The 27,776-nt window shown below is 41.2% G+C and overlaps 1 protein-coding gene across 2 annotated transcripts in view; it reads left to right on the forward strand.

Moving 5' to 3' along the window:
* Positions 1-250: 250 nt before the first annotated feature.
* The window catches only part of frem1b (Fras1 related extracellular matrix 1b), a 150,645-nt gene continuing 123,119 nt past the window's right edge, over positions 251-27,776 (forward strand). Inside the window, exons 1-10 of one of the 2 annotated variants that reach the window (XM_067990288.1) lie at positions 251-472; positions 2,358-2,452; positions 6,529-6,839; positions 7,188-7,387; positions 9,615-9,938; positions 11,183-11,291; positions 13,828-13,959; positions 14,823-15,167; positions 23,247-23,393; positions 27,482-27,674. In XM_067990288.1, the coding sequence (XP_067846389.1) occupies positions 251-472; positions 2,358-2,452; positions 6,529-6,839; positions 7,188-7,387; positions 9,615-9,938; positions 11,183-11,291; positions 13,828-13,959; positions 14,823-15,167; positions 23,247-23,393; positions 27,482-27,674 (2,078 nt within the window). Of the gene's footprint in view, positions 473-2,357; positions 2,453-6,528; positions 6,840-7,187; positions 7,388-9,614; positions 9,939-11,182; positions 11,292-13,827; positions 13,960-14,822; positions 15,168-23,246; positions 23,394-27,477; positions 27,675-27,776 lie in introns of both variants that reach the window. The other variant, XM_067990287.1, reaches the window with a different exon arrangement.

Here is a 27,776-nt window from a genome sequence, read left to right on the forward strand (position 1 = left end):
CTGCTGCAGTTCATCAACTGCTGAGTGAAGAAAATTAGAAAAACACTGTGGCATACTGCATTCAGATAAAAACTGCAAGTAACCTTGGTTCAACCTGACCTTCTGCACAAAATGGGAAAAGTTTATAACTTTTGTTTGCCATTTTCAATTTAAAACTTTTTCTCCCTCACTGATTCCAAACACTATTCTAATCAGATATTTATTACATTGAAAGATGTTTTGTCCAAAGAAAACATCTTTTAGAATAAAGATGTTTCTACGTCTCTTAACACTGATAACTTTCTACACCGGACATACAGAAGCAGATGGACTTGTTCTTCTGAATCGGGGGGTTATAGTTGGCCGGGGACAACATGAATACGTGACAGACAATGACCTGCAGTTTAACATTCCCAAAACCAAAGATTCCTGCAAAGTAGAAGTTGTATTGAATGAGCCGGTAACACAACGAGTTGGCAAATTAACTCCTCAGGTAGGTAGTCTTAAACTTTGCAAAATACCAGGTAAATATCAGACTGAACTAACCCTATACTTGTGTTTCTGCTCTTTGAATACATTCCAAAGTAAAAACAAGTTGCACGTGTTTTGTCAAAAGATGTCATTTTCAAATTCTGAAGTTTGATCTGTTTTAAGCTCAACATCTACAGGAGAAAGATCCCACTCAAAGTACTTTCCTCTGATAATCACACTGCCCGATAACCTGCATTTTAGTTGATCTTTCAATTTTTTAACTAAAGAAACAAGATGTAAATTATCACATCATGTGCATGTGCTTGTATAGAATTTTTCACACTTTCTCTATTCATTCAGAATCACTGATGACCCTTTCTACTGGAATCTTGATGATGATGCAGAGATTTCAATCTAGATAGACTGACTGACGGGATGAAGTTTCCTCTCTCTACATGCGAACATAAGAAATAGGAGCAGGAGTAGGCCATATGGCCTCTCGAGCCTGCTCTGCCACTCAATAAGATCATGGCTGATCTTGTACCTCAACTCCACTTTCCCACCCTACCTCCATATCCCTTGATTCCCTTAGAGTCCAAAAATCCATTGATCTCAGTCTTGATTATACTCAACGACTGAGCATCCACAGCCCTCTGGGGTAGAGAATTCCAAAGATTCACAACCCTCTGAGTGAAGAAATTTTTCCTCATCTTGGTCCTAAATGGCCGACTCCTTATCTTGAGACTATGACCCCTAGTTCTAGAATCTCCAGCCAGAGGATACAGCCTCACATCATCTACCTTGTCAAGCCCTCTAAGAATTTTATATGTTTCAATGAGATCACCTCTCTTCTAAACTCCAGAGAATATAGGCCCATTCTACTCAATCTCTCATCTTAGACTACCTCGCATTTGCCCCCTATCTGATCCCTCCTATTTCTAAAATATACTTTACTCTAGTGCTACTTGTCCCTCCCAGACCGCTGTGCACCTTGTTTCTCTAATGTTTCATCCTGTTGCCCATTCCCCTGCCAAATTAGTTTAAACCCTCCCAGATAGCACTAGTTAACCTCCCCAATGGATCAAGTCTTTTGCCAACATCATCAAGCAGGTGGAGCAGATGCCCCCCCACTTGATCTACATTCCACACCAAAATCAACCCACATATATTAGAATGGTGGTGTTAAATTAAGGAGGAATTTTGTTGAGGGCATTAGGAGAACTTGATCTTAAAATAGTGTCATGGACTCTTTAACATCCACTTGAACTACTGGAGCAGGCAGACAGGCCCTCAGTTTAAACATCTCATCTAGATTGGCATATATGATCTATTTGACCTGGGAGTGGTTAATATTAAGACTGGATCCCAAAAGTGGGAAAATATTACCTTCTGGTGAAGGTATCCTTCACTAAAATTCATTAAAAAAAATGAAAAACAGAACTTAACTATAAGAATTGTATTTGAATCCCAGTCTCCATTGTCCTTATGGTTAGGTTGATTTCAATGAGCTTCCCCATTTCTTTGTAGCCTAGAAACAGCAATCTACAGTGGAGCAGATGCTCCATTTCAGGGGGATAAAAAAAAATCAATAGGCTTAGAGCTGTTCTGCAGAAGTGGAGATCCTGTTGGCTCAATAAGTGGAATTGATCATAGGCATAAAGAATCCCAGGTGATTAAAAAAAGTATGGTGGGAAGCTAAAAGGCAGCAGTGAGGTCTAAATAAGCACAAGTGGAATTAACATATGCATTAATAGGTCATATTGTTGTTTTTACTGTGAACAAAATCCTTAAATAAAAAGCTTTTCTAACAAAATGTATCTCCTGAACCAATTAGAACAGAAATTCAAATCAGTGATTTCATTAAACATCAAAAACAAAAAAAAATTAATGACTGTATTTCTGAGCAGGTCTTTGACTGTCATTTCCTCCCTCATGAAGTGAAATACACCCATAATGGCTGCCCTCTACTGGAGGAAGATAATGTGATGCTAAGAATCTACAGGTAATCTAAATAATAATCATGTGTTATTTATGCTATGAACTGCTTACCCAGTCAATTACCTTTACAGCAAAGATATGTTTGAATTTTCATGAAGTTGAGACTACAATGAATAGGCTAGAGTCATTCTTAAACAGGTGACAAAAATCCACTCAAGTACATTATCCTCATAGTATATTCATAACCCTAATTTCAGAAAAGCATCTTTCTCTCCACACACCATGGAAACAATTAATTTTTTTAGTAGCTTTATTTTTGTGATTTTATGCTCACCAGAATAAGGGATGTTAGTGCTGGGGAATGCAACACTTTCCATTTTGCACATTCAGTATTAGTACCCAGTATTCCAGGAGTTGCTGTAACATGGTTTATATAGGAAGTAAAACTCCCTCTACTCTGCTCCAACCTTAGAAGAGTACCTGTTACTGCACCATGTGATATTTGTCTCCTTCCCAATTAATTCCAAATTAGAGGCAGTTTTGTGCAGCTGTCCTATGCCCACTAGGCACTTGTTTGACACTGTCCAACATCACCTCATATAGGACCTTTACAGCCAGCAAATAATAGAAACTCTCAATGCAGCATCTAGTTCCCAACCTCTCGCTATGCTGCCCACCCCCCCAATCCACTGCATTTTGGCAATTCACATTCTTACACTCTGTCCTCTGTGGGTTTGTTGCATTGTATTGCATTTGTTGAGACATAGATGCAGTTTGTCCAAACATATTTTAATTAGTATTCTTAGCATCCACCAGAGAAAGGTTATTTTAATCCCATTTAATTGGCATTGATTTGAATCAGATCACTAAATTAATGGGTAGGATTTGAAATCACCAAAGTACCTCATTTGATTGTCATTTTGACAAAAGGTAAAACCAAATAAGTTGCAGTAATTCTTGAATTGAACAGCTCTTACTTGAACTGTGCTTAACTATTTCTTTCTTCCTGTACGTATGGGATTAATTCCGTCCTTTAAATTAATTTTAATGTGATAGGAGATAACAGATAACATCTCCTGCTCGCCTCACACCTGTAGGAAGCCATTTGCTGATGGAGTTCGTGGCTGAAGTCGCAAGAATGTCTGTTTCTGGAAAGTTTTACCCTCAAAATGGCAAGTCTTGAGAAGGCAGTGATAATAGAATTAAAACTTACACCAAGTTATACTGTTCTACCTATGTAGCAACAGTACCTGATTCTAAAGTAGGGTGGGTAAACAACACACATTTATACTTTTCATTCACAGTCTTTGGGAATAGGGCCTCAACTTCAAACGTGTACACTTGAGCCCATCTGCAGCACATCCTCACTGACGCATGTACAGATGTCCATGTGTGTGGATAACTTGGGGTACTGTGGGACAATATGCATAATGTTTGTTGTCAAAACTAATGGATCTCCCATGGTGTTGCACATTGGGAATCAAGACAAAATATAGTCTTCAGCTGAAACATGGTTAGAGTGTGAGGGATAAAGGGATCAGGGTGTGCAGACATAATTCAGTCCCCATTTTAAAGTCATACATTCTGTCCTTATTTTCGTTATAAATGGCTATGTTCATATTTATAATGTAAGCTTTGTCACATTGTAACTACACTGCCCCACCAATGCTGACAGTGCAGCACCTCCAGTGGCAGGAAGGTGTAATTAGAGCATGACAAGTTTACATTAGCTGTTTCAATTATAAATGTGAACATAGCAATTATAGTTGATAAATTGTCAGGAACTGTGCGCAGATGTAAGATTTTTAATATTATATATTGACATATAAGGGTCAACTCAACAATCCTGCATTCTTCCCACATTCCGGACATATGTATCGTTGAATTGGGTACACCGGCTGCAGCGTATGACCTGAAAGGCAAAATTTTAAAAAAATTGTGAAAGCCATGCAAGAGCTTCATTACTGCTCCTAATTTTAGTCCCATGTCAGTCAGTGATATTTTTTACACGTTCACTCCATTAGTGCTGTTTGTCCTGGTACTGCTAGATGACCTTTGACAGTTTACTTCTTAACTGTTTTGTATTGGATCTAAAGTTTATTTTGCTTTTTGGATATATTTATCTGCATTTTTCTTTGTGCATTCCCACGTGTTGCTGTTTAACACTTTTTTTTGCAATGCAAAACTGTTTCTCCCCAATCCTTTTCAAGCAAGTCTTCCTGACAGCTGCTATTTCACTTGCACCAAGCAAATTGCTCAGCTTGGGAATTTCTTTGGACATTTCTATAGCATTCCTAGATTATGATGTGGAGATGCCAGTGATGGACTGGGGTTGACAATTGTAAACAATTTTACAACACCAAGTTATAGTCCAACAAATCTATTTTAAATTCCACAAGCTTTCGGAGGCTTCCTCCTTCCTCAGGTGAACGGTGTGGAAGGAGGAAGCCTCCGAAAGCTTGTGGAATTTAAAATAAATTTGTTGGACTATAACTTGGTGTTGTAAAATTGTTTACAATTCCTAGATTAGGAGGAGGAAGAGCAGCTTCTGTGGAAGAAAGATAGGCAGGTGTGATAATCCTGCAGCAATTGGACACACTCACTCTTGCCCCATGAGCCATGTGTTCACACCTGGCACACCCTGGGTATGCCTGAAAAGCATTGTTTCATTGTCTATGCTCCATGAAGGAGGCAGTCACCAAATTCCTCGTGTCTAACTCCAGACAACTTCCACCACCGGGACAGTTCCCTTTTTTGTTGTGAAGGTGATCACATTGTTAAATTTGTATACCACCTTTAGAGATGCCTGCCAAATCTGCCAGTCTTATGTGCACCAATATAACACAAGTCCTGTTTGTCAGGAAAACACACTTTTCATCACTTTTCTCATGGAAAGTAGACATTGGTTGAGTGGATATGTATTTATACCAGGTGTCAGGTTTCCCAAAAGTCCAGTGGCACACAAGTTGCCACTTGGGCCACTGTGGTGTACATGAATCGGAAAGGCTTTCCAGAAATCCAGCCCCTTGTCAATGATAGCACTCTCTGTGCTTGTGAAAAATGCACCCACAGCCTATTCTAATGGTATTCATGAGTTGCCTTTGCTGAAATGAGTGAGGTCACCTGCCACTTTGATAGTGCAAAGTCCCACGAGAGTGCAGTGATCCCATGATATTTCAATTAGGATCGCTGAATCGGCCCCTTATTGCATTGGATGTAAAATAATATTTTTAAATCATTGTCCCAAAAATATAAAGGTTATCTCCTACTGTACAAGATGTAATTAGTAGAAAGTTGTGCTTCGTTTTTAATAATAATCCTCCATCACACACAATCTTTTTTCTTCCAATTTTCTCCCCTCTACTCCTGAAGGTGCCAATTTATTGTGGGCTACCTTTTCACAGGGAGCAGTAGCTGCCCTGTCCAATTGCTATTCTTCATATGTGACCCTAGACAATGAATGTTGTGAAGCTATAAAACACTGGAAGGCGACACAGCTAATCCCTTCCTCCTCCAATGCTGATATGTATCCTTCAGCAGACAAGTCACTGGATATCATTGGAAACCTTAGCCTGGGAACATTGAGTCCAGTTTTGCTGTCTCTACAACTGGCCTAGCTGAGATCACCTAACTTAACAGATATTCGCAAACAAACCCAGGTCCATGCTGCTCTGCATGAGTCAGCACCACATCAGTCAGAGCATTTATCCATGGCATGTTTGTAGTCCCCTGAGGTTAATCAGCAGAATATGTTTAACAACAGCTCAGACCTTTTGTTGATAAAATTGTATTAATAAAGAAATCTGAAACATAAATAAATACTGAAAAGAGATGATTTTAAAATCTTGCTAAATTGTCATATTAAACAGTATAACCCTATGATATGCTATAGTTGAAAATGATAACTCTTTCTTTTGGCATAATGCTTACTGCATACCAGTGCACTTTTGTTACGGTTACAGTTATTGATTAAGATTGTATTTTGATGTTAATGCACTAAAATTGTTGCTAAATTAGTCAATAATGGGGTACTGTAGTTGTAATATGGCACTCTGGTAAGTAACTGTAAAAGGCTGGCTGAGGAGCTGTAGAGGTGCCTGGCATTTAAGGATTAAATTTTATTTTTCTTTTCATTTCCAGATTCACAGAATCTCAGACCTTTATGGAAACATTCCTTTTGAATGTGCAAATTACAGAACCTAAATCCAGTATCATCAGGTTTGGATTGGTTGGCCTTCAGGTCCAAGAGTTTTATGGGATATCAAATCCCATTGACAAAAATGTTGTGTCTTTCAAATATAATGTAGACAGAATAGATACAATTTGTACAGTAAAGATCTTATCGACCGAGGCCCTTGTTCCAGCCCATGGACAGCTTATTGTTGATGACCCTAGGTATCGTGGACAAGGAAATTTACTAGATGCTGCATTGAAACAGAATGTTAGGAAAGGTACTTACTGACTTTGTGATTTAAAGAAATATTTGAATGGCAGAATGTTACACACTATTAAAGGTTTACGTGTACTGAAGTTATATGATTTAATAACTCAGATATTTAGATAATTACAGAAATGATATATTGGATGGAATGATTGTGGAATATGCAAATGAAAATGTATTGTTGTAGCATGGGCAGGAAACACTAATGAAGTCTACCAGAAGTTCAAGTAATCATATGTTGATATGGTAACATCTAGATATATCAAACAAATGTAACTATTCAATCATTGAAAATATTTAATTATGTACTTTGTTTGTCTATGTGCATAAAGTGCTGTTGACAATTTCAATTCTTCAGTAAGACAGGCTAAAATTCCATGTCCAAGCAACAAGGCCTGCCCAACTGGTGTTAAGGAAGTGCGGTTCCTAAAGGCTAACTGCGAGGATTTTCTAGCAATGGGGCTGAAATATCAACACCTCAGTCCACCTTCTCCTGATACTGACTATATTCCAATTAGAGTAGAGATCAGAGATGAAAGGAGCAGATTTCTGCTGCAGGTAATCATTTTATCAAAAACATTTTAAATTAAATGAATAAATGTGTAAATGTGAAGAAGCAACATATGTGGTGGCTTAATAGCTGTTATATTTAGGAATATAAGAATGTGTAGAATGAGAAAAATTCATTCAGCCATCCAGCACACTCTTTCTACAAACCACGCGCAATCTACAATGCCATGGACTCTATTTCTAACCATTTAATCTCCTGTGGTAATATTCTCCATGAATGTTCCTTGATTTCCAAAGGCAATCAGGCAAAACTCCATCCTCACTTTATCCATTTAACCATCCTCACTTCTCCACTATTCGGCCCTTGTTAGCTGTGCTCCAGAAAACATTTATTTTCTTTCCACTTCCCCACTGGCAGCAAAAAAAACATTGGATGTGTGCAGGAAACACACTAGTGGTGGGAGCTGAAAACTGCATTAAGTGAAATTTAAAGGGAAGGGGCAATTTAAGAGTTGGGGATAAAAATTATGAAAGCCTTTTGAAAGACTCGCAAAGCATCTCAAAACATTAGCCTTTGCCATGGCTGAAGTGGAAGGGGAATAATAAGTGACAAGCGTAATCGAACAGAAAGGAAACCCAAAGTACAAATACGAATGTGCAGGCAAGTGATGGAGCATCCCAGCACTCAACTCCAGTTGAATGGCTGGTGAAGTGGAGGTGATGCTGCATGAGCTGCTTGTGAGGATGGTGGACTCTGCTCCACTCCATGACACCATCCTCATAGATCAGTACTGCAGCACACTCAGAAGGAGGTGAAACCAAGTTTGCGCCACAGCTGACTGGCACGCTCACTAAATGTGCCAGTTCTATGCTGCTTGGTAGCTGAAGGTCCTTGCAGCAGATGGCACAGCTCTGCATCTGGCTCCCTACTGCCCTGGCCCCTGAGAAGATAGTTCCTCCTGGTCATCGTGTAGGATGTCAGCTGTGCAGACATAGTTGATGGCATTTGGGGGGTGCAATAAATAGGGAATACTGGCTGTTGATCACCAGTGCCATTGAAAGCATGACATACTGTGCTTAAAGTATTTATGCAGAAACGTCGAACATGGTTAGTCAGGCATTTTCACAACTTCATACTGTCATCAGGTCTGCTTCCTTTGAGAATAGGATGCACTTCCGCGTGCACTAATCATCTACCAAAATGAGGTCTGGTCAACTTTCTCTGTAGATATGGGTGTGAGACTATCAGTGATGTGAGCACAGAACATCTCTCATGCAGCTTCACCTCCATGGCATCCCTCCATTTGTCCTCTTCTTCTTCCAAATAACTCAGATAGAAGGATTCCTGTTTGGAAACCCATTGATGCCAGTAATCGTGTTGGAGAGAAAAAAAATAGAATGATTGCCATAAAGGCTCATGAGAACCTAAGTGACAGCAGAAAGAAAAACAAAAAATTATCAGAACAGTCAAAAATGAATGAAATATTGCAGATTCAATTTACTTGGCTCTACCCTTTAAATCAGCTACCACCACAACTGACTCCTTTGCAATGCTGGACACTCATGCCACATTTGTGTCCTTTGGGAACAAAGTACTGCATCCAAACATTGGGAAATTGCATACAGGAAAGAAACATCTCCAGGTCAATATTGAAATGATGCCCGCACCTTTTTCTTGGTGGGTACTTCCAACATCCCCTGGAAACTCAGGTGCAGTGCAAAGTGAACAGTGTTCTGGATGAACAGCAGTTCCACCCATTTTTCAATCTCAGTTGCCTTGATTTCACTGGCAGTATAGACAGTTGGGAGTAGAAGATCTAGACCTGTAGGACATTTTAGCTGAATGATACCCTTTTTACCCAAATTCCATGCATGCACAATTCTAACATAGGTCAGTAAATAGCAATCAGAAGAGGGAACTTTGGTTGAATTTCCCCTTCCCTAACCTGGGTATATTGAGGCCAATTAAAGTACCCACAATGCTGTCAAGGCTGATATCAGCTAACACAGACTTGGGACCTTACTAGTCTGGCTCTTGTGTCACATCATGCAGGGTACTTACCCACTAAGTCATTGGAGTGCAAAATGGTTTTAACTTAAAATAACAGCAGGAGGATGAAACTTTGATAATAGCAATGTTGTTGAAAATCCTCTTTGTTCTTGAAGTTAATTGCTTATAATCATGTTCTTATGAACTTTAGCATAATCCTGAGGTTGACAATTATGCAATGTTTTTTAAATAAAGCAAACAGTGAAAAAAAAATTTCTTTGACAGGTAGAAAATGCTTGGATTCGAGTTAACATTAAAAGTGCAATTCCAAATCAGCAACCCAAAGCTGCCTTCATGTCGATGTATATCCTGGAGGCTGATCAATTCATCCTGACACCATTGAGCATCGCAGCTGTTGATGCAGAGGATGATGAGACACCAAAGGACAGGCTGGTTTTCAACATCACCAAGCCTCCAGTTGAAGGGTACCTAACTCACTTGGACGACCACACCAAACCCATCACATCATTCAGCTGGCTGGATTTGTACGAAATGAAGATAGCGTATCAACCTCCTAACATTAGTCATACTGAAAGAAGGAATTATGAGGTATGTTAAGTCAATTTGTATCTAGAATTTCAGATAACTAATTCTAAGTATGGAATTTCCTCTTATATTCATCTATAGCTCTGACTATGCCACCCTATATTTTCTTCTTTCTTCCTGCATTCTCATTATGGCTGGGAATTTCCTCGGAGCTGCTCTCGTTCCACTGCCGTAACTTTGCCAGAAGTGAGGTGGAAACCCCGTTTACGCATGTTGAAATCAAGTCTCCAACTCTAACTTATTCTTTCCCAGGACCTCAAAATTGTGGAATTCCTAATCTCCCTCATCTTTCCTTCCTTCTACAATCTGCAGGCTTTAAAAAGACAAAGCTTGGTGCCATCTGATCACTACTCCTTACAATTTACCTAATCTCTACTATTTTCAACATTGGCGGTCTTATGCATTCCGAACCTTTATCTTTCATCTAGGTTTCTCAATTTATATAAAAAAATACAACCAAACTTACTTCTTTTGTTGATATACTGAAAGTACTTTTTTTACACGCACCTATAGCACTGGTGGGGGGGTCCTTCATGTCATTTAAGTCCTGTTCAGTTGTGCGAGGTTAAGACATTGCGTTGGCTGGAGCGTGGAGTTCCAAAATGTCGCCGGCTGCTTCAAATCAACATTGCACACTGATTCGCGTCATAATCTCCCTACTGTACATGCTGCTGGGGGTCGTTAGGTGCGCACGCGCAAACCCCTTTACCAAGATGGTGTCCTGCGCACTTCACGTCGGGAGTGTGCATGCGCATCTCAGGCGCCATTTTCAGGGCTTCAGTGTCCGCATAGCGCTTACAAAACAGGTGCGACATGGCCCAGTTTTACCCCCAAAGTAGTTTATAGGTTTCAAAATCCAGCCCAGGTTGGTGGTGTGGACATATCTTACTGACTGCTAAGTGGCAGGAGTTTGACCAGTCTCAAATCTAAAATTCCTATTATCTGATAATAATTGGCACTAATTTTAAAAGACTTACTCAGAGAGGCCACATTCAGAAAGACTTTCCTGAATTGGGTGATTGAGGCACATAATTGGGACATTATAATGGGAGCTCCACCTGCATCTAATCTGTGCTAATTTAACTTCAGCATGCTTGATGCTAACACAAGCTGCAAAATGTTGAAAAATGTTCCATTCTCCAGCTCCTTGGCAGGAACAAAATTCATTGCTAATAAATGTTTTTAAAAGGCTTTTAAATGCATGTGAGCATTCATGGTCTATATTCTTTCTTTTCTTGTATATCTAGGTTGATTTTAAGGCAATAGACACATTTTTCATGGCCAGTGCTTCCATCATGGTTCACTTTTCAATCAGAACAGCAGAGACAAATGCACCAAGGGTTTCTTGGAACATGGGTACGTGTTATGAGATTAACCTATTGTTGCCATTTCTTTGTACAATGCATAATTTTCATTGAAAATTGAAATAACTAAAGAAACATGAATTTCAGTTACTGAGACTCACCCTTCTCCATTTGCACAGAGATTTAGTTCATAATAAAATCTCTGAATAATTTATGATGGTGTCACTAAAGGAGTACAGTTCTTTAGCTATATTCTCCCCTTGCCACTCCCCCTCGCCCCTCCCCCCCCATCCCCCAGTGGGTACACCGACCAGTGTTCTACTAAGTCCTCAGGCCTCGGGCTTGATTCCCAGTCTCTGCTAACTCAGCTTATTTCATCAGGGCAGTGGTTGGCCTCTGCATTCCTGGACTATGGAGGGAAAAGTTAACCAGAGTTCCAGCTCCATATCACTCTCCAATGAGCCCTGCTACAGATCACATGTGTGAACATCAGGCGAAAATAGGATTGACCTCACTACCTATGCTCACGTGAAAGATGCGCAAATGGGCGAAGCATCACAGGGTTGCTGGTGCTGTGACATTGTATCCAACAAGAGCCAACAACTTCCGCAGAGGAGGGGAAAAACTGGGGGATAAATCATGTTCTCTGAAGCATTATTACATTTCAAACTTTCAATTTAAAGAGAGAAATTTAGCTAAACATTGTGCGAACAATGTAAACTGTTAATAATCAGTTTTCATTTTTAATGAAGGGCCTTAGGCTAATGAACAAGTTTACACGATATATGACAATTAACCCAACTTAATTCCCAATCAATGATAAAGCCACTTTGATGCCCAATCATTCATCTGCTACCTAAACCTGCCCCATTAGAAATAAATGTTCTGAAATTCCTGGGATCCTGCTTTGTCATTGCAAGTGTGACAGAGCAGAACCCTCTACCCACACTGATGGCCCTAGACCTCTTCTCAAGTTGTGGGGATGGGGTCATTTGCAATGCCAGAGCATCATGCCTGCAAAGGTGCTTCAGCGACACCCACCCCGATACATCTAGTAAGGTGGAGTGGCCCACAGCCATTCCACGTGAGGGGACCTGAGGTCCTTCTAGGCCAAAGGAAAATGCCTCTCCAAGTCTTCAGTTCCCAGCCGAACCATTCATTCTGCAGACAGAAGGTTATTAATGCCCTCCAGGAACAATTACCTTAGGTAAGTTTTGGAGCCTTTTAAAAAGCCTCAACAGGACTCATGGTAGCTTCCAGCTGGCAAGAGTTCTGCTGACGCCTTTTAAGGGTGTAAAAAGTAGCTCGGTAACTTCCCTTTACATACCCCCTTAATGCAGGGAGCACAGGTGTAAGGTTCATCCACGGTAGTATTGCATGCCACCATAATCCATACCTTCATGGGCCTCACATCCCTCACACCTCTATTACCATCAAGCCAGGAGTGTGGAAGGGCATGCCAGGAGCAACCCCAGACATACCTTACAATGACACACCAACCTAGTTAAGCTACAACTCAGAGTTGCCTGCGTGCTATGCACCAAAAATAGCAGGCTATAGCCGTAAAGTATCAGTAGCACTGATACTGGACTCACTCGCCCTCCACAACTGTCTCCAAACCTGGAGATTGGTTCATCTATGCTCCAAACGACTCCACGCTGTCCACAAGTCAACTTCATCCCACCACAAATCTTAATCTTTGGACTCTCTCATATTGCCTCCTCCCTGTCCTCTGCTTACAACAGGGACATATCAATTCTAATCTTTACCATGCCTATGTAACCTGAATTCCCTCTGTGTTCATTCACGTGTGCAATTTAGCTGCCTCTCCAGACCAGAGCCTATTATTTCTCGCTCCCTTTTTTCCTGTTCTCTTGACCCCTCTTGTACCTGTCCCTTCTGTGTCCTCCCCTTCCTATCATAAAGTCATGCCACCTTTCATTTCTCCCCTCTTGGGTACTTTGTCCCCCCCAAACCCTTCATTATTACTCTGCCTTCCAACTTTCCTGCCACTATCCCAGGCTTGAATCCCCTTGGAGATGCCAACAGCAACCCTCTGTGCCTCTCTCAGCATTCTCCAAAGGGCCCATCGAGGCACCTGTTGCTTTTTTTCATTCTCGGGATGTGGGCATCACTGGAAAGACCGACATTTATTGCCCATTGCTAGTTGCCCTGAGAAGGTGGTGATACAACTGAATGGCTTGCTAGGCCATTCAGAGTGATGTTAAGAGTCAACTACACTGATGTGGGACTAGAGTCACATATTGGCCAGACCGAGTAAGAACTGTGGGTTTCCTTCCCGAAAGGAGATTAGCGAACAAGTTAAGTTTTTACAACAATTCAACAGCTTCATGGTTATTTTTATTGATACCGGCTTTATATTTCCAGATTTTTAAAACTGAATTCAAATTTTCAAACTGCCCTGGTGGGATTTGAACTCACGTTGTCGGGATTATTAGCCCAGCCTTTAGATTACTAGTCCAATAACATAACCATATTACCATACCCATAACTAATTACAGCTTGATGGCTTGAATGGCCTTCTCCTATTTAATGTGTTCTTATTCAGACATTTCTAATCTGTACAGGTCTGGACTTGTTGGAAGGTCAGTCTCGACCAATCACTTGGGAAAATTTCCAGATAGTGGACAATGATAACATGAATGCTGTACGTTTAATAACAGTGGAAGGTTTGCAGCATGGATGGCTCACAGTTAGAGGTAAAAACAGACTAGCCTTTGTGCCTCTACAATTGAATTTCATAATTAGGTTTGCACTAACACATTCAAAAACAGGTACAAGTGACAAACACATGCAGGTATTCCTTTTTGTTCATTTTTTTTGTTGAATTTTGTGCTCTTCAATGTGAGAGATATTTGTGCTGTGGAACAGCCACAGCTGCATCAATGTGACATTTTTCCACCCTTTATAGCACCTATTCTTTGAGTATGATTGTTAATTTACTGCTGAATTAGGCAATGTTTTGTGCTTTGGCTCATTTTCATTAGGGACTGGGTTGAGACTTCCCAAACTCATTTCCCATTGATTCTTCCAACCCGCAGACAGAGGAAACTTTCATCTGATCAGAATAGGTTGATTTGATTGCAGGATCTTTGGGTGAAAGCTCAGTGTCCAACAGCAAGTATTTCTAATCACCAAACTAAAATTAAAAAGGACGATTTTTTCCTGGAAATAATTTTGAAATGATCGATCACCATGTGGAGAATGTTTAGTATAAAATACATTTGGGAGGTATTTACACCAATGTGAATTTTTCCAACTGAAGATAACATGGACTAAATATATGAATTTATCCATATGTTTGGGGGGGGGGGGGCTCTTGAATTAAAGGGTACTATTCCTATTGATTTCATGCTACAACATTGATCATAGGTATCATTTTCAAAATAAGTGACATTTTAGAGGCTAGTAATAAATTGTCAAAAATACTGAACTGACATAAGATGGATTGCAAAAGCACTAATGTACTGGGATGAAATTTCAAATCAATTTTCATAAGATTTGTCTCTGCCAATTTCATGTTTCATAACAATTCTGTGTTTCTGACTTGTACAATCATCAGGTGGCAAAGGATTCATGTGCACCGTAAAAGACATTAAGGATGGAGTTGTGCGCTACCACCATGACGATAGCGATACAACCAAGGATTATATTGTATTCCGAATCTTTGATGGCAAACACGCTACTAGACACAAGTTCCCAATTAACATCTTGCCCAAAGATGACAGCCCTCCCTTCTTAATTAACAATCTTGCTTTTGAACTAGCAGAAGGAGAGGCTATATTAATAGAGGGCCATATGCTACTGTCTTCAGATTTGGATTCTAGTGATGATTACATTTTGTACAAGATTATAATTCCACCACGAGCTGGAGAGGTTGTGAAAAGAACTGTATCAGATCTACCGGGTAAGTGCCAATGGAACAAAAAGGCATTCTAAATGGAAAGTTAATATAAATCAGAAAAATAATTCTGAGAATCTCAATGAACAGTTTGTTCTTATTGCTCATATTAGAGTGAAGTCCGCACTATTTTGTAATGAGCAATATTATCTCAGGATGATCTTCCAGCACCTCTCTCAAACTCCTAGGAAAGATATAAGAAAAAGTTTGTTGTCTGATGACCAATCCTTTTCTTACTTCTAGCTGCCAAACTTTCCCCCTCCATTACAACCTTTCTTGTGTCTATTTTGTACATTCTACTTTTGCCATTGCTGTTCTGAGCTTTCCTCTTTTATTCTAGCTAAAGTCCAAATATGTTGTCCTATATTCTTTTCCTCTTTGCATAACATGTTGCACTGTCTTTTGTTCCAACTCATTATTTCCTAGAAACTCAAAACTGTAAAACTCCTTACCTCCCTGAGTCTTCCCTATCTCCTAAATCTAGACTTTAAAAATTAAGTGTGGCATCGTCAACCCACTACTTCGCATATATCTCATGTTTTCTCATACTCTTTTCAACTCTGGTGGGGTCATGCCTTTGACCTTCGACCAAGTTTTCTCAAAAAATATACGACTGCTATTATTATATTTATACTCTAAATCCTTAATAACTAGAAATTAAACATATGCCAAAAATGTGAAAATATTGATCATCACTCATTTAATACTGTACCTTGATTGTGACATCTTTGGTTTATTTTTAAGACAGTCACACATTGTTTCAGGTCCACTGACTTGTCAGCATCCAAATATCACTGGAACAGTAATAGTTTAGTGTTTCAGACCAGCATAAAAATAAATTATAGACGTGTCCCCAATGGCCACTGACTGCCAACCGTGGATTACAGAAATACCTTGGCTGCTTGAAGTTCAGCAGTGTTCTATAGCAAAGGCAGAAGTCCAATCAAATCATTGCAAGATGTAGCCAGCAAGTCCAAATATTATTTAAAGTTCAACAATTTGGTGGCTTTTCATTGTGTAAATCAAATATGTACTAATAGTTTGACATATACCAAGTACTGTACTTATTACCTGTCACAAACTAATTATAACTTGGTCATTTGTGGGTTAATATAAACCCTGGTATAGTCTAACATACTCTGTTTATAGCAGTCAGGATTCCAACCCTTTACTGCTGCATGAGGCCTTTACATACCTCATCATAGAGTACAATTTTTCAAGATATTTTTGATATCAAAAAGAATAATGGCATTTATTGCATATTTTTTTTGATGATGTCTTCCTAGTCTATTTTTGGATTCCTTATTTTGGATTTCTCCTTCTGGAAACAACTGCAGACTTGCTTTGATTGTTTCTTTGTCTAGCCATACATTTTGGGTTCAAAGTTACTTTTGCCAATGTTGGCTACTGGATGCTTAATGCATTTTTATGACATTCGTTTGTCCACTATTGTCCCTGACAATCGGGCGAGGTCAGTGATGCACCCTTTCGGCAGGCTGAACTCCCACACCTCTATAAAAATGCAGAAAATGTAGGCTGTCATACAAATGCGTTAAATGTTCATCCATTAATATTGTCAGGAGTAATTTCTAGGCTTAAGTATATGAACTACTCTCATCTTTTTGTGAGCAGGTGTTTGGACATTTTATTGAGTCCTTCACAATAATTTTGGTGATTGAACTTCAATATTCTTTCAGATATCACTTCTCAAACTCATAGAATCATAGAATCATAGAAGTTTACAACATGGAAACAGGCCCTTCGGCCCAACATGTCCATGTCGCCCAATTGCCTGCACTTGGCCCATATCCCTCTATACCCATCTTACCCATGTAACTGTCCAAATGCTTTTTAAAAGACGAAATTGTACCCGCCTCTACTACTGCCTCTGGCAGCTCGTTCCAGACACTCACCACCCTTTGAGTGAAAAAATTGCCCCTCTGGACCCTTTTGTATCTCTCCCCTCTCACCTTAAATCTATGTCCCCTTGTTATAGACTCCCCTACCTTTGGGAAAAGATTTTGACTATCTACCTTATCTATGCCCCTCATTATTTTATAGACTTCTATAAGATCACCCCTAAACCTCCTACTCTCCAGGGAAAAAAGTCTCCGTCTATCCAACCTCTCCCTATAAGTCAAACCATCAAGTCCCGGTAGCATCCTAGTAAATCTTTTCTGCACTCTTTCTAGTTTAATAATATCCTTTCTATAATAGGGTGACCAGAACTGTACACAGTATTCCAAGTGTGGCCTTACTAATGTCTTGTACAGCTTCAACAAGACATCCCAACTCCTGTATTCAATGTTCTGACCAATGAAACCAAGCATGCTGAATGCCTTCTTCACCATCCTATCCACCTGTGACTCCACTTTTGCTTTTCATCTATTTTTCTTTAAACACCAAAGCCAGGATTTTCCACATTATCCTGTCGGTACAGTTGTTGGGAGCAGAGGCAAGGCCAGTAGAGGTTGGCCTTACCCTCTCTATGTCAGAGAATTCTATTTCCTGTGGTAATTGTAACCATGGTTACAATGGAACAGGACTCCAGAGATGCAGGGTGGAAAAATATTTAAAATGCAAAACACTCTAGAAAATAGTGGAAATGTTACAACAATGAACAATATTTCGGAAGGACATATTGGCCTTGACACCTTCGGAAGGATATATTGGCCTTGGAGGGAGTGCAGCGTAGGTTTACTAGAATGATACCCGGACTTCAAGGGTTAAGTTACGAGGAGAGATTACACAAATTGGGGTTGTATTCTCTCGAGTTTAGAAGGTTAAGGGGTGATCTGATCGAAGTTTATAAGATATTAAGGGGAACGGATAGGGTGGATAGAGAGAAACTATTTCCGCTGGTTGGGGATTCTAGGAATAGGGGGCACAGTCTAAAAATTAGAGCCAGACCTTTCAGGGGTGAGATTAGAAAACATTTCTACACACAAAGGTTGGTAGAAGTTTGGAACTCTCTTCCACAAACGGCAATTGATACTAGCTCAATTGCTAAATTTAAATGTGAGATAGATAGCTTTTTGGCAACCAAAGGTATTAAGGGATATGGGCCAAAGGCAGGCATATTGAGCTAGATCACAGATCAGCCATGATCTTATCAAATGGTGGAGCAGGCACGAGGGGCTGAATGACCTACTCCTGTTCCTATGTTCCTATGTTCCTACTATTACTGTCTGTTGCCCACTATAGAAATGGGTGTACGGCATGTAAAGATATTTTGTGAGAGCGAAATAGGTGCCTGATTTTCCCATTGGCATATTATTTACATCCAAGCAAAATGCCCACACTCACCCTTCACAGCTCCTAACTGAAGATTTGTGCCTGGATTGTTGCTATAGAATTCACCATTGTATAGAGAAGAACATTTAAAGCTTCCGATTCAGGTCTAAATCGAACGGTGACTTCAAATGTCTGGGATTTCTGGTGATCGAAACTTTGAAAGCTCACACCTATTGAAATTAGCAAAGTTGACAGTATAGACCAGCAAAACTAGGGTAGATTATCACATTCTGCGCCAACCCACCCTACTTTTTCCACTTACCAGTGTTGTGCAGTTAAGCATTTAAGCAGGTCTTATCTACGTATATCTTTCTTCTTCTTCAGTTCACCTCCCACCACAGAAAACACCAACATTTTGTTGGGACAGAAGATCAAAATTCTCATTTTTTAGGAGCTTGATGTAGTCAAGGGGGGAGGGGCGGGCAGTGTGAAAGATTTCTTTTGTGCGCTACGTGTAGCAAAATTGTAAATGTGTTTATAAAGAACATATTTAATATTTTCCTACCAATAGGGAAACTTGATAAAATTGACACTGATTTTCATTCCACAGGACTGACATTCTTCACCTTGAATGGAATAAATTCCATATACTGTAGGGGGTAATTTTAACCCCAAAAACGGGTGGGTTGGGGGCGGGTGGGTCGTGAAAATCATTGATTTTTGTAGCGTGACCACAGCCCGGCTCCAATGCGCCCACTTCAGGGCTTGACGTGGGCGCGTTTGAATGAGCGCACACAGCCGAAACCCGGAAGTCGCGTCTCCAATTACTGCTGGTGGGCGGATAGTTAGCGCGTCAATTGAGATCGATGAGGTAGTTGATGTTTTTTTTAATTGATTCTGAAACATAAACAAATTAAATGTCTTCTGCACGGGTTTCCTGGGGTTTCTGAATCTCGCCAATTAAATGGAGGCGAGATTCAGCCAAAGTTGATTTGGGCTTTTAAACCCGTAATTGACCTATGTCAATAAAAGCTCAGTTTTGCATTTGGTCTTTCAGTTCTCTTAGGCAAATGCTTGGCTGAGAGCTCTTGTGTTGAGACGCCTTTAGCAAAACTTTGGAGCCTCTCAAACTGACCAGATCAGGATGGGGGGCGCAATGGATGTATTCGAGAGGACATCTGAGGAGGAGGAAAATGACCATCCACGGCAGCCATGTCGTGCTGTGTTGGTATCTGCAGGTGCACAAGAGAGAGGTGCACAACATGGACATGGAGTACAGTGGAGAGGGGAGCAACAGAGGGGCCGAAGTTGCAGGAGGCACTACCCTCGTGAGAGGGTCTGCAGGCTGAGGCTGAGCTTCCTGGACCTCTCTGAGGAGCAGTGCCTACGCAGGCTCACTTTGAGTCAGCAGGTGGTCACAGGCATCTGCAGCCTCCTTCAGCAAGAGCTGCTCCCTGCTGGACCTGGTGACCATGCATTGCCCGTCGCAGTAAAAGTAGCCACTGCCCTCAATTGTTTTGCCTCTGGATCTTCTAGGGGGCCACTGGTGACATCGCCAGGGTGTGTCAGTCATCTGCACATAAGTGTATAAGGCAGGTGTTGGATGGGATGTTTTCCAGGGCGTCCAATTACGTGAACTTCCCCTGCAACAACAACAGCCAGAATGAATGGGCAGTGGGTTTCGCCTCCCTGGCTGGCTTCCCATGGGTGCAGGGCTCAATCAATTGCACACATGTGGCAATCCGAGGACCAACACATGAGCCAGGACTCTTCATAAACCGAATGGGCTTTCACTCCGACATTGCACAGATGGTATGCAACCACAAGAAAAGATTTATTCAGGTGTGCGCCAGATTCCTTGGCAGCTATCATGATGCGTTCATTTTGCCCCAGTCCAACAATCCAGACCTCTTCCAAACTGGAGACAGACTTAAAGGCTGCCTCGTTGGAGACAAGGGATACCCCCTGCAAATGTGGATCATGACACCTGTGAAGAACCCCACCAACGAGGCACAAGAGTGATACAACCAGAGCCATATTACCACCAAGTGTGTCATTGAGCAAGCCATCGGCACGTTGAAAATGTGCTTCATATGCCTGATAGATCTGGAGGCGCCCTTCAGTACTTGCCAGTGAGGGTCTCTAGAATAATCGTGGTGGGTTGCGTCCTGCACAACAAATCGCAGCAGAGAGGTTTACAGGTGGAGGATGATGAAGGCGCTCGTCAATTATCCTCTGTTGGTGACAACATTGAAGAAGAGGATGAGGAGGAGGAGGAGGAGGAATATGATGATCGGTCACCCATCGCTAGACCAGCTGTGCACATTGCTGCCAGGGATGCCATCATTTCTCACAGGTTCTCTTAATAACAGCGATAAAAAAGAGTAATTGAGATACTCAGGCCAATTGGCACAACCACCACCACCAACCTCCCTTCTTTGCACAAAACAGTCCTTCAACCATGCAAACAACTATTTCACATCTGCCCAATGGGTACCGTCATGTATTGGCATTCATCATGAAGGAAATGAAAGGGCTACTTAACACACAGGGCGCAATAATGGCCAAGGCGTGGAAGTGGTGTCAATCAATACATTTAACGTGCCAACATAAAAAAAAGGAAATTTAACATAACATTTCTTCAAATATCTTTGTGCATACTCTTGGTGAACTACAATTGCTTGAACTTACACTCCCTACCACTTCTACATCGTGCATCCCCTGTGGCTTCAGTAGAGGTAGAGGCAGGCTGCTCAGATCCCTGCTCTGACTGCTGAGATGTTTTTGGCCTATGACCTCTGGGTTTTGGAGCCACTGAGGGCTCTGCCAAAGACTGCTGCACCTGCATCTGTGTAGGGACAGACTCGACCATTGGGAGAGGAGGCTGCATTTCGGGTACTGGTTGGGGGGGATGGGGGCAACGGGTGAGACATGGGAGTGCTTTGAGTGGAGTTCCCACTTCCATGTCCCTTTTCGTCACCATTCCTCTCCTGGGCCAGCACCACATCGTTCCCACCATTCTGCTGGACAGCAGCTTGGTGCATATCTGTGATGCATTGTAAGGCCACAGATAAGGTATCTGTCATCTTGTTGAAGGCGACAACATCTCCTGCACACTGTGGTCATGGCCTACATAGACTCATTTGAGAGCCATGCTTTGCGCTCTACGGAGGCGACCACTCTCTCCATTGCAAACATTCCCACACTTACCTGCATCACCAATCCACTATTGCTGGAGTTGGACTCCTCCATCCTCTTCGCTATTGTGGAGAGTGTGCGTGGCATGTTTTCCACTATCAAAGGTGCAGCTGTTCCTCTATCATTCTCCTTCTCAACGAAGGCCCCCGGGGCTCAGCATCTGTGTCCAGCTGAGCAGAGCTTGGAGAGGAGTGCGCCCTGCAACGTGGACTCTCCACAGCTGACTATCAGTCACCCTCCGATGCATCTGTCTCAGATGCATCAGAGGGTGACTATCAGACAGATGCATCACATTGCATCAGGATTGGGGTGAGTGGCAATGGCGGACACATAAATGGGGAGGTGAAGAAGTGCATAGAAAGTGAAGGATGGTTGCTGCTGAAACTTAAGTGGGTGTGAGGAGTGATGTGATGGAGTAGGCTTGCCAAGACATAGTGAGAGGGGAGGTAATATACACCACAGGGTGTGGGTGAATCAGCAACTCTACTCACTTTTCCTGACCTGGTTAGGTCATTAAACTGCTTCCTGCATTACAGCCAAGACCTGGGCACCGTCCTGCTGCTGCTCACCTCTTCAGCCACCTCCAGCCACGCCACCTTGGTGGCAGAACCAGGTTTCTTCCTCCCATCACTTGGGTAAATTAGCTCCTTCCTGGTTCTCACTACACCCAGCAGTACTTCAAGTGAAGCATCTGAGAATCTGGGTGCTGCCTTTGCTCTTGTTGAATCCACAGCTTTATTTCCTCCTTTCTCCTCCAAAATCCATTTTTGCATTGGCCCTTTAAATAGTGAACTTCAGATCGTGTCATGCAGGTGAACATTACGCCCGCTGCGCAGCTTGGAGACGCAAAACCTGGAAGCAAAAATAATTGGCTTCAATTGAGTTGCAATCGCAGATTCCGACACGCTGGCTTCACTTCCGGGTTTCCCACGTGAAAATCTACCCACCCGCTCTCTTCCCGGGTCCAGGTAAAAATCATGCCCCAGATGCCTCATACACTTACCTTTAAAAATAAATTTGACTTATTATCTAGGTTACATTTTATGAACCCATGTTCCCTGCGTGCATATCAGCAGGTCAGATGAGGAGATCAATCGACCCTGCAGGATTTTCCAACTACATGCATAGAAAATCCTGCAGGGGCCACTGACTACTGGGCCAAAAATTTGTCATATGTGTTCCCAGTGCCTGAATCTCCATGCCAGGAGTACAAACTTGTAAAATCTACCCTTATATGTTTCTTTTCTGGTATTTTATGTAGAAGTTGCTCATTTTTAGAATAGTGGGCTCCTATACCAATGGAACGAGAGATTAGATCCAACAGAGATGTAATTTCAGAATTATTCTGCAGCTCCTCAGACTAAATGCATGAAATAAATATTGGAAGGGAGAAAGCCGGACTGTCATTTTTTATTTTCATTCTGTGCTGTTCATTTGAGTCAAAAGAGGTTTATTCCTACTGGCAAATATTTCTAGTAACTATCTCCATCTGGCTACCACGTCTGGCCAGAAAAGCCTAAAGTGATATAAAATAAAAAGTACTTACACACTGAACACGTTTATGTGCATAAGTCCATATAACATTTTTGTACCTGTTATTTTTATGCAGGAAATAATCTGTCTTTTACAGTTTCATTTTGTTTGTCTCCACAGATCATCCTGTGACTAGCTTTCTGCAGCGGGATTTATTCCATGGTCTGATTTATTATCATCATTTTGGAGGCGAGATCTTTGAGGATTCATTTGAGTTCATTCTATCTGATAGCCATGAGCCTCCCAACCTTTCTGACCCCCAGGCAAGCTGTTACTCATTTACTTGACCTTATTTTTCAAAAGGCTTCAAGCTGTAGGATTTTTTATGTCGTAGAATGTCATAGGATATCTCTCTTCCTCATTCCAGATATAGGGCTAAAAAAAGTACAAAGGACGAACAATATTGTAGCAGCAATTGTTGGCACCAAGTCATATTTAGGTGAATTTTAAGGTAACCCGCAAAAATATAAATTTTAAGCAAAACCATTCTAGGATTATTTACAGTAAATGTTGTACTGTGCATCAACCTTTGTGACTGTGACCGTGGTAAACTATCCCTCCTCATCCTTCTCGACCTGTGACATGGTTGACCACACCATCCTCCTCCAATGCCTCACCTCCATTGTCCAGCTGGGTGGGACTGCGCTCGCCTGGTTCCATTCTTATCTATCCAGTCGTAGCCAAAGGATCACCTGCAATGGCTTCTTTTCCCGTTCCCAGACCATTACCTCTGGAGTCTCCCAAGGATCTATCCTTGGCCCCTTCCTATTTCTCATCTACATGCTGCCCCTCAGCGACATCATCCGAAAACACGTCAGGTTCCACATGTATGCTGACGACACCCAGCTCTACCTCACCAACATCTCTTTCAAACCCTCCACTGTCTCTGATTTGCCTACTGGATGAGCAGAAACTTCCTCCATCCAAATATTAAGAAAGCCGAAGCCATTGTCTTTGGTCCCTGCCACAAACTCCGTTCCCGAGCCACCAACTCCATCCCTCTCCCAAGCCATTGTCTGAGGCTAAACCCAACCATTCACAACCTTGGCATCCTATTTGACCCCGAGATGAGCTTCTGACCACATATCCACTCCATCACCAAGGCCACCTACTTCCACCTCCGTAATATCACCCGTCTCCGCCACTGTTCCAGCTCATCTGCTGCTGAAACCCTCATCTTTGTCTTTGTTACTTCTAGACTTGACCATCCCAAAGCTCTCCTGGCTGGCGTCCCATCTTCCACCCTCCATAAACTTGAGCTTATCCAAAACTCTGCTACCCGCATCCTAACTCACACCAAGTCCCGTTCACCAATCACCCCTGTGCTCGCTGTCCTACATTGGCTCCTGGTCCGGCAATGCCTTGATTTTAAAATTCTCATCCTTGTTTTCAAACCCCTCCATGGCCTCGCCCCTCCCTGTCTCTGTAACCTCCTTCAGCCCGACAACCCTCTGACATCTCTGCGTTTCTCTAATTCTGGCCTCTTCCGCATATCCGATTTTAATCGCTCCACCATTGGCAGCCATGTCTTCAGCTGCCTAGGCCCTAAGCTCTGGATTTCCCTCCCTAAACCTCTCCGCCTCTCTACCTCTCTCTCCTCCTTTAAGTCGCTCCTTAAAACCTACCTCTTTGACCAAGTTTTTGGTCACCTATCCTAATATCTCCTTATGTGGCTCGGTGTCAAATTTTGTTTGATAATGCTCCTGTGAAGCGCCTTGGGACATTTTACTATGTTAAAGGTGCTATATAAATGCAAATTGTTGTTGTTTACAACTTTAATTTTTTGACATTAAGTTTAGAATGCATGTTGCATTGTATTTAATGCTGGTATGAAGGGCCAAAACCCATCACTTTCTGCATTGATCAGTTCAAGGATTTGTGATCCAGCAAATATCAGGGTGGGTTGTTTGTATTAGTCATTAATAGGTGAGCCTAAAACAAGCATAAGGCATGAATGATATTTGCTTTCTTGAGTCATGATGTGTAGTTACAGGATATTATACAAGTATTGAGGACAGCTGGGTCACAAGAGAAGATTTCCTCTAGTCAATATATGGCCAATTCTGCAAGGCTCTGGTCCCAGTGCAGAGGTTTAGTCAACAGGAGTGCAGGTCATAGATAAGTTAGTTAACATCATAGGACTGATTCTGTGGCTTGTGCTCCCGTTGAGCAAGGCTCTACACCGGGAGTGGAGTGTCACAGTATTGATTTCTATGTGTCATGAACATAGTGGGAAGACTTCATCTGTTGCTATCTCTAGAGAAATTGTAACATTCTTGTTTTTTTTAATGTTTTTACTCAAGATATTTTCTCAGGTTCACTAACTCAGACCACTGCCATTGTGAGCCTTTGCTCCCTATGACCCAGAGTGTGCTTTTGCCTACCCAGTGTTTAGGTAATTGTTGTGTGCTCAAGGGTCAAACAGAAAACCCTATTCACTTTATTTCAACTTCCCAGTTATATCACTTGCCTTCACTTGATCTTCCTTGATTTTGGAAGGCAGTTGAATAAAGATTTCACTGGACTGTGTTAGGCTTAAATCTGCAAAACATATTTGCTCAACAGTAAAAGGTTAGATGAAAGAAGCAATGATGCAGTGTAGACTTATAGTAAATGCAGTCTTAACTATCCCTTGTAAGATAAAAAATAAGTCATGATGGCTTTGCTACACTACCGTGTAAACTGGACTGGACACAAAGGGGGGAATTTTCAACTTTGCCGCCTGGGCAGTAATCTGGCCGTTGTAGAACTCACCTGATTGTCGTTCCATTGATTTCAATGGAATGAAAATTGGACGGGTCCATAACGAGCGGACAATCCGCTCCGTCAGGTTACCACCTAGGTGGCAAAGCTAAAAATTACCTCCAAGGTTCTTGAATATTAACCTTTTCATGGCTTGTTGTTGACTGTCATGGAGTCTTTTTCCGGTCTATTTATATCTCTTCGATGGCTTTAGATTTTAACAAGGCAAGCTGAGAAATACTTCCTTAAAAATTTAAATTTAAAAACGTGTCTCACACTCCAAAAGAGCTGTCAATCAAACGTATATACAAATAAAACATACTAGATCCTTGTATTTGAACTGAATGGCTTGGTCCTCCCTTGGACACTTGGTTGGACAAATCAACATTCTGCAGCTGATGAATTAAAACAAGTTAGACCATTTTCCATGAGTGAACCTGATTTTAACCTGATAGAAAGAAAGAAGCCAATACCACAATACTTTATAGACAAAAATGCTTCATTTGGAATGCTTTAATGGTTTTGCTAGAGATAGCGAACTTGGGAATATTGTTGTCAGACAGCTACCAGGGAATATTGTTTAACATAGACACTAAGAAAACTGTGATCAAAGAGGTTATTGTGGAGGGAAGGGCTCAAAAGACCTTCTTGCAGTATGGCAACGAGTGGGTTGGAACTAAGATAAATGCATTGCAAAACAAGGCACTTAGAATCACATTAAATTGCAATCCTAGAATCTCAAAGGAAATAATTTTGACCAAGTTCATACAGTTCACTAAAGAAAAGCTGCACCTTGTCATTAAAATGTTGCATGAATTTAGCTGCTACTTTCCCATTACAAATGTCAACCACTAAGATCATCATTATGACTTTAACCTCTTGCAAATGCTGATTGACCTCCTGTATATTTCTAGAATTTTCTATTTTTACAACTAACTATGCAAAACTTTTTATAGGATAAAATTGCATCATTTCTTCTCTCTGTGGCCACTAATCCTTGTGAATTTTAAACAAAATATTATCCATTGTTTCAAATGACTGTAGTTTTGACTGGAAGAAATTGAAATTTGTGAAAATGGTGCCCTATTGATCTTTGTCTCGTATAATATATCTACACACCCTTGGTCAGGACATATTATTAACAGTCTTTCAAACTGAGTTAAGGTAGCCTGTATTTGTTTTGAGCCTTTGAACTTCCTTTCTTCGTTTCCCTAATTCCTCTTGGTCTCCCTGGAATGCAGCTGAAAAGGCGATCACTTTTTAGGCCTATATCAGGAGCTTCTCCTACTTTGTGGATCTATTCTTTGCCCCAGATTTCAGTTTACACAATTGAGTCTGACACCCTATCCTAAAGGCTGCTACGATGTAACTGCAGAGAAGAAAGGAGTTTTTTTGAATGGGTTTGAAAGGATATGATTTAAATCAGATTCGTCAAGATCACACTTAAGTAGGATGAAACAATGGATACTTTCTTTTTAGTAGCCTTGTAGAACTAATTCTTCAGTTTATCTATCAGTTGTCTGTGTCTTTTGACACACCTATGGATTTTTATTATCGTTTGCCATGTAGCAGTATCGGTCCTTCACAGCCATTTTGTCTTCTTTTTCAGATAGCAATGATTCATATAACCCCGGTGAAGGACCAATTGCCAAAGGAAGTTGATGGTACCACACGTTATTTGGTGGTAAAAGAAACAGAAATTAGCCACATTACTAAGAATCATCTGCACTTCACAGATACAGAGTCCCCAGAGAATGAACTGATGTACATAATCACTAAACCCTGTTTCTTCCCAACAAACCAGAGGTATGGTGTTCAATGTTTTTTTGGGGATTTAGTTATTATATACTTTCTCTTTATTTCTTCACTTCTCTGAGTCACATCGTTCAAGCATCTACAAGTGGTAAA

Source organism: Heptranchias perlo, chromosome 9 (assembly GCF_035084215.1).
Source record: "Heptranchias perlo isolate sHepPer1 chromosome 9, sHepPer1.hap1, whole genome shotgun sequence".
Taxonomy (NCBI): Eukaryota; Metazoa; Chordata; class Chondrichthyes; order Hexanchiformes; family Hexanchidae; genus Heptranchias; species Heptranchias perlo.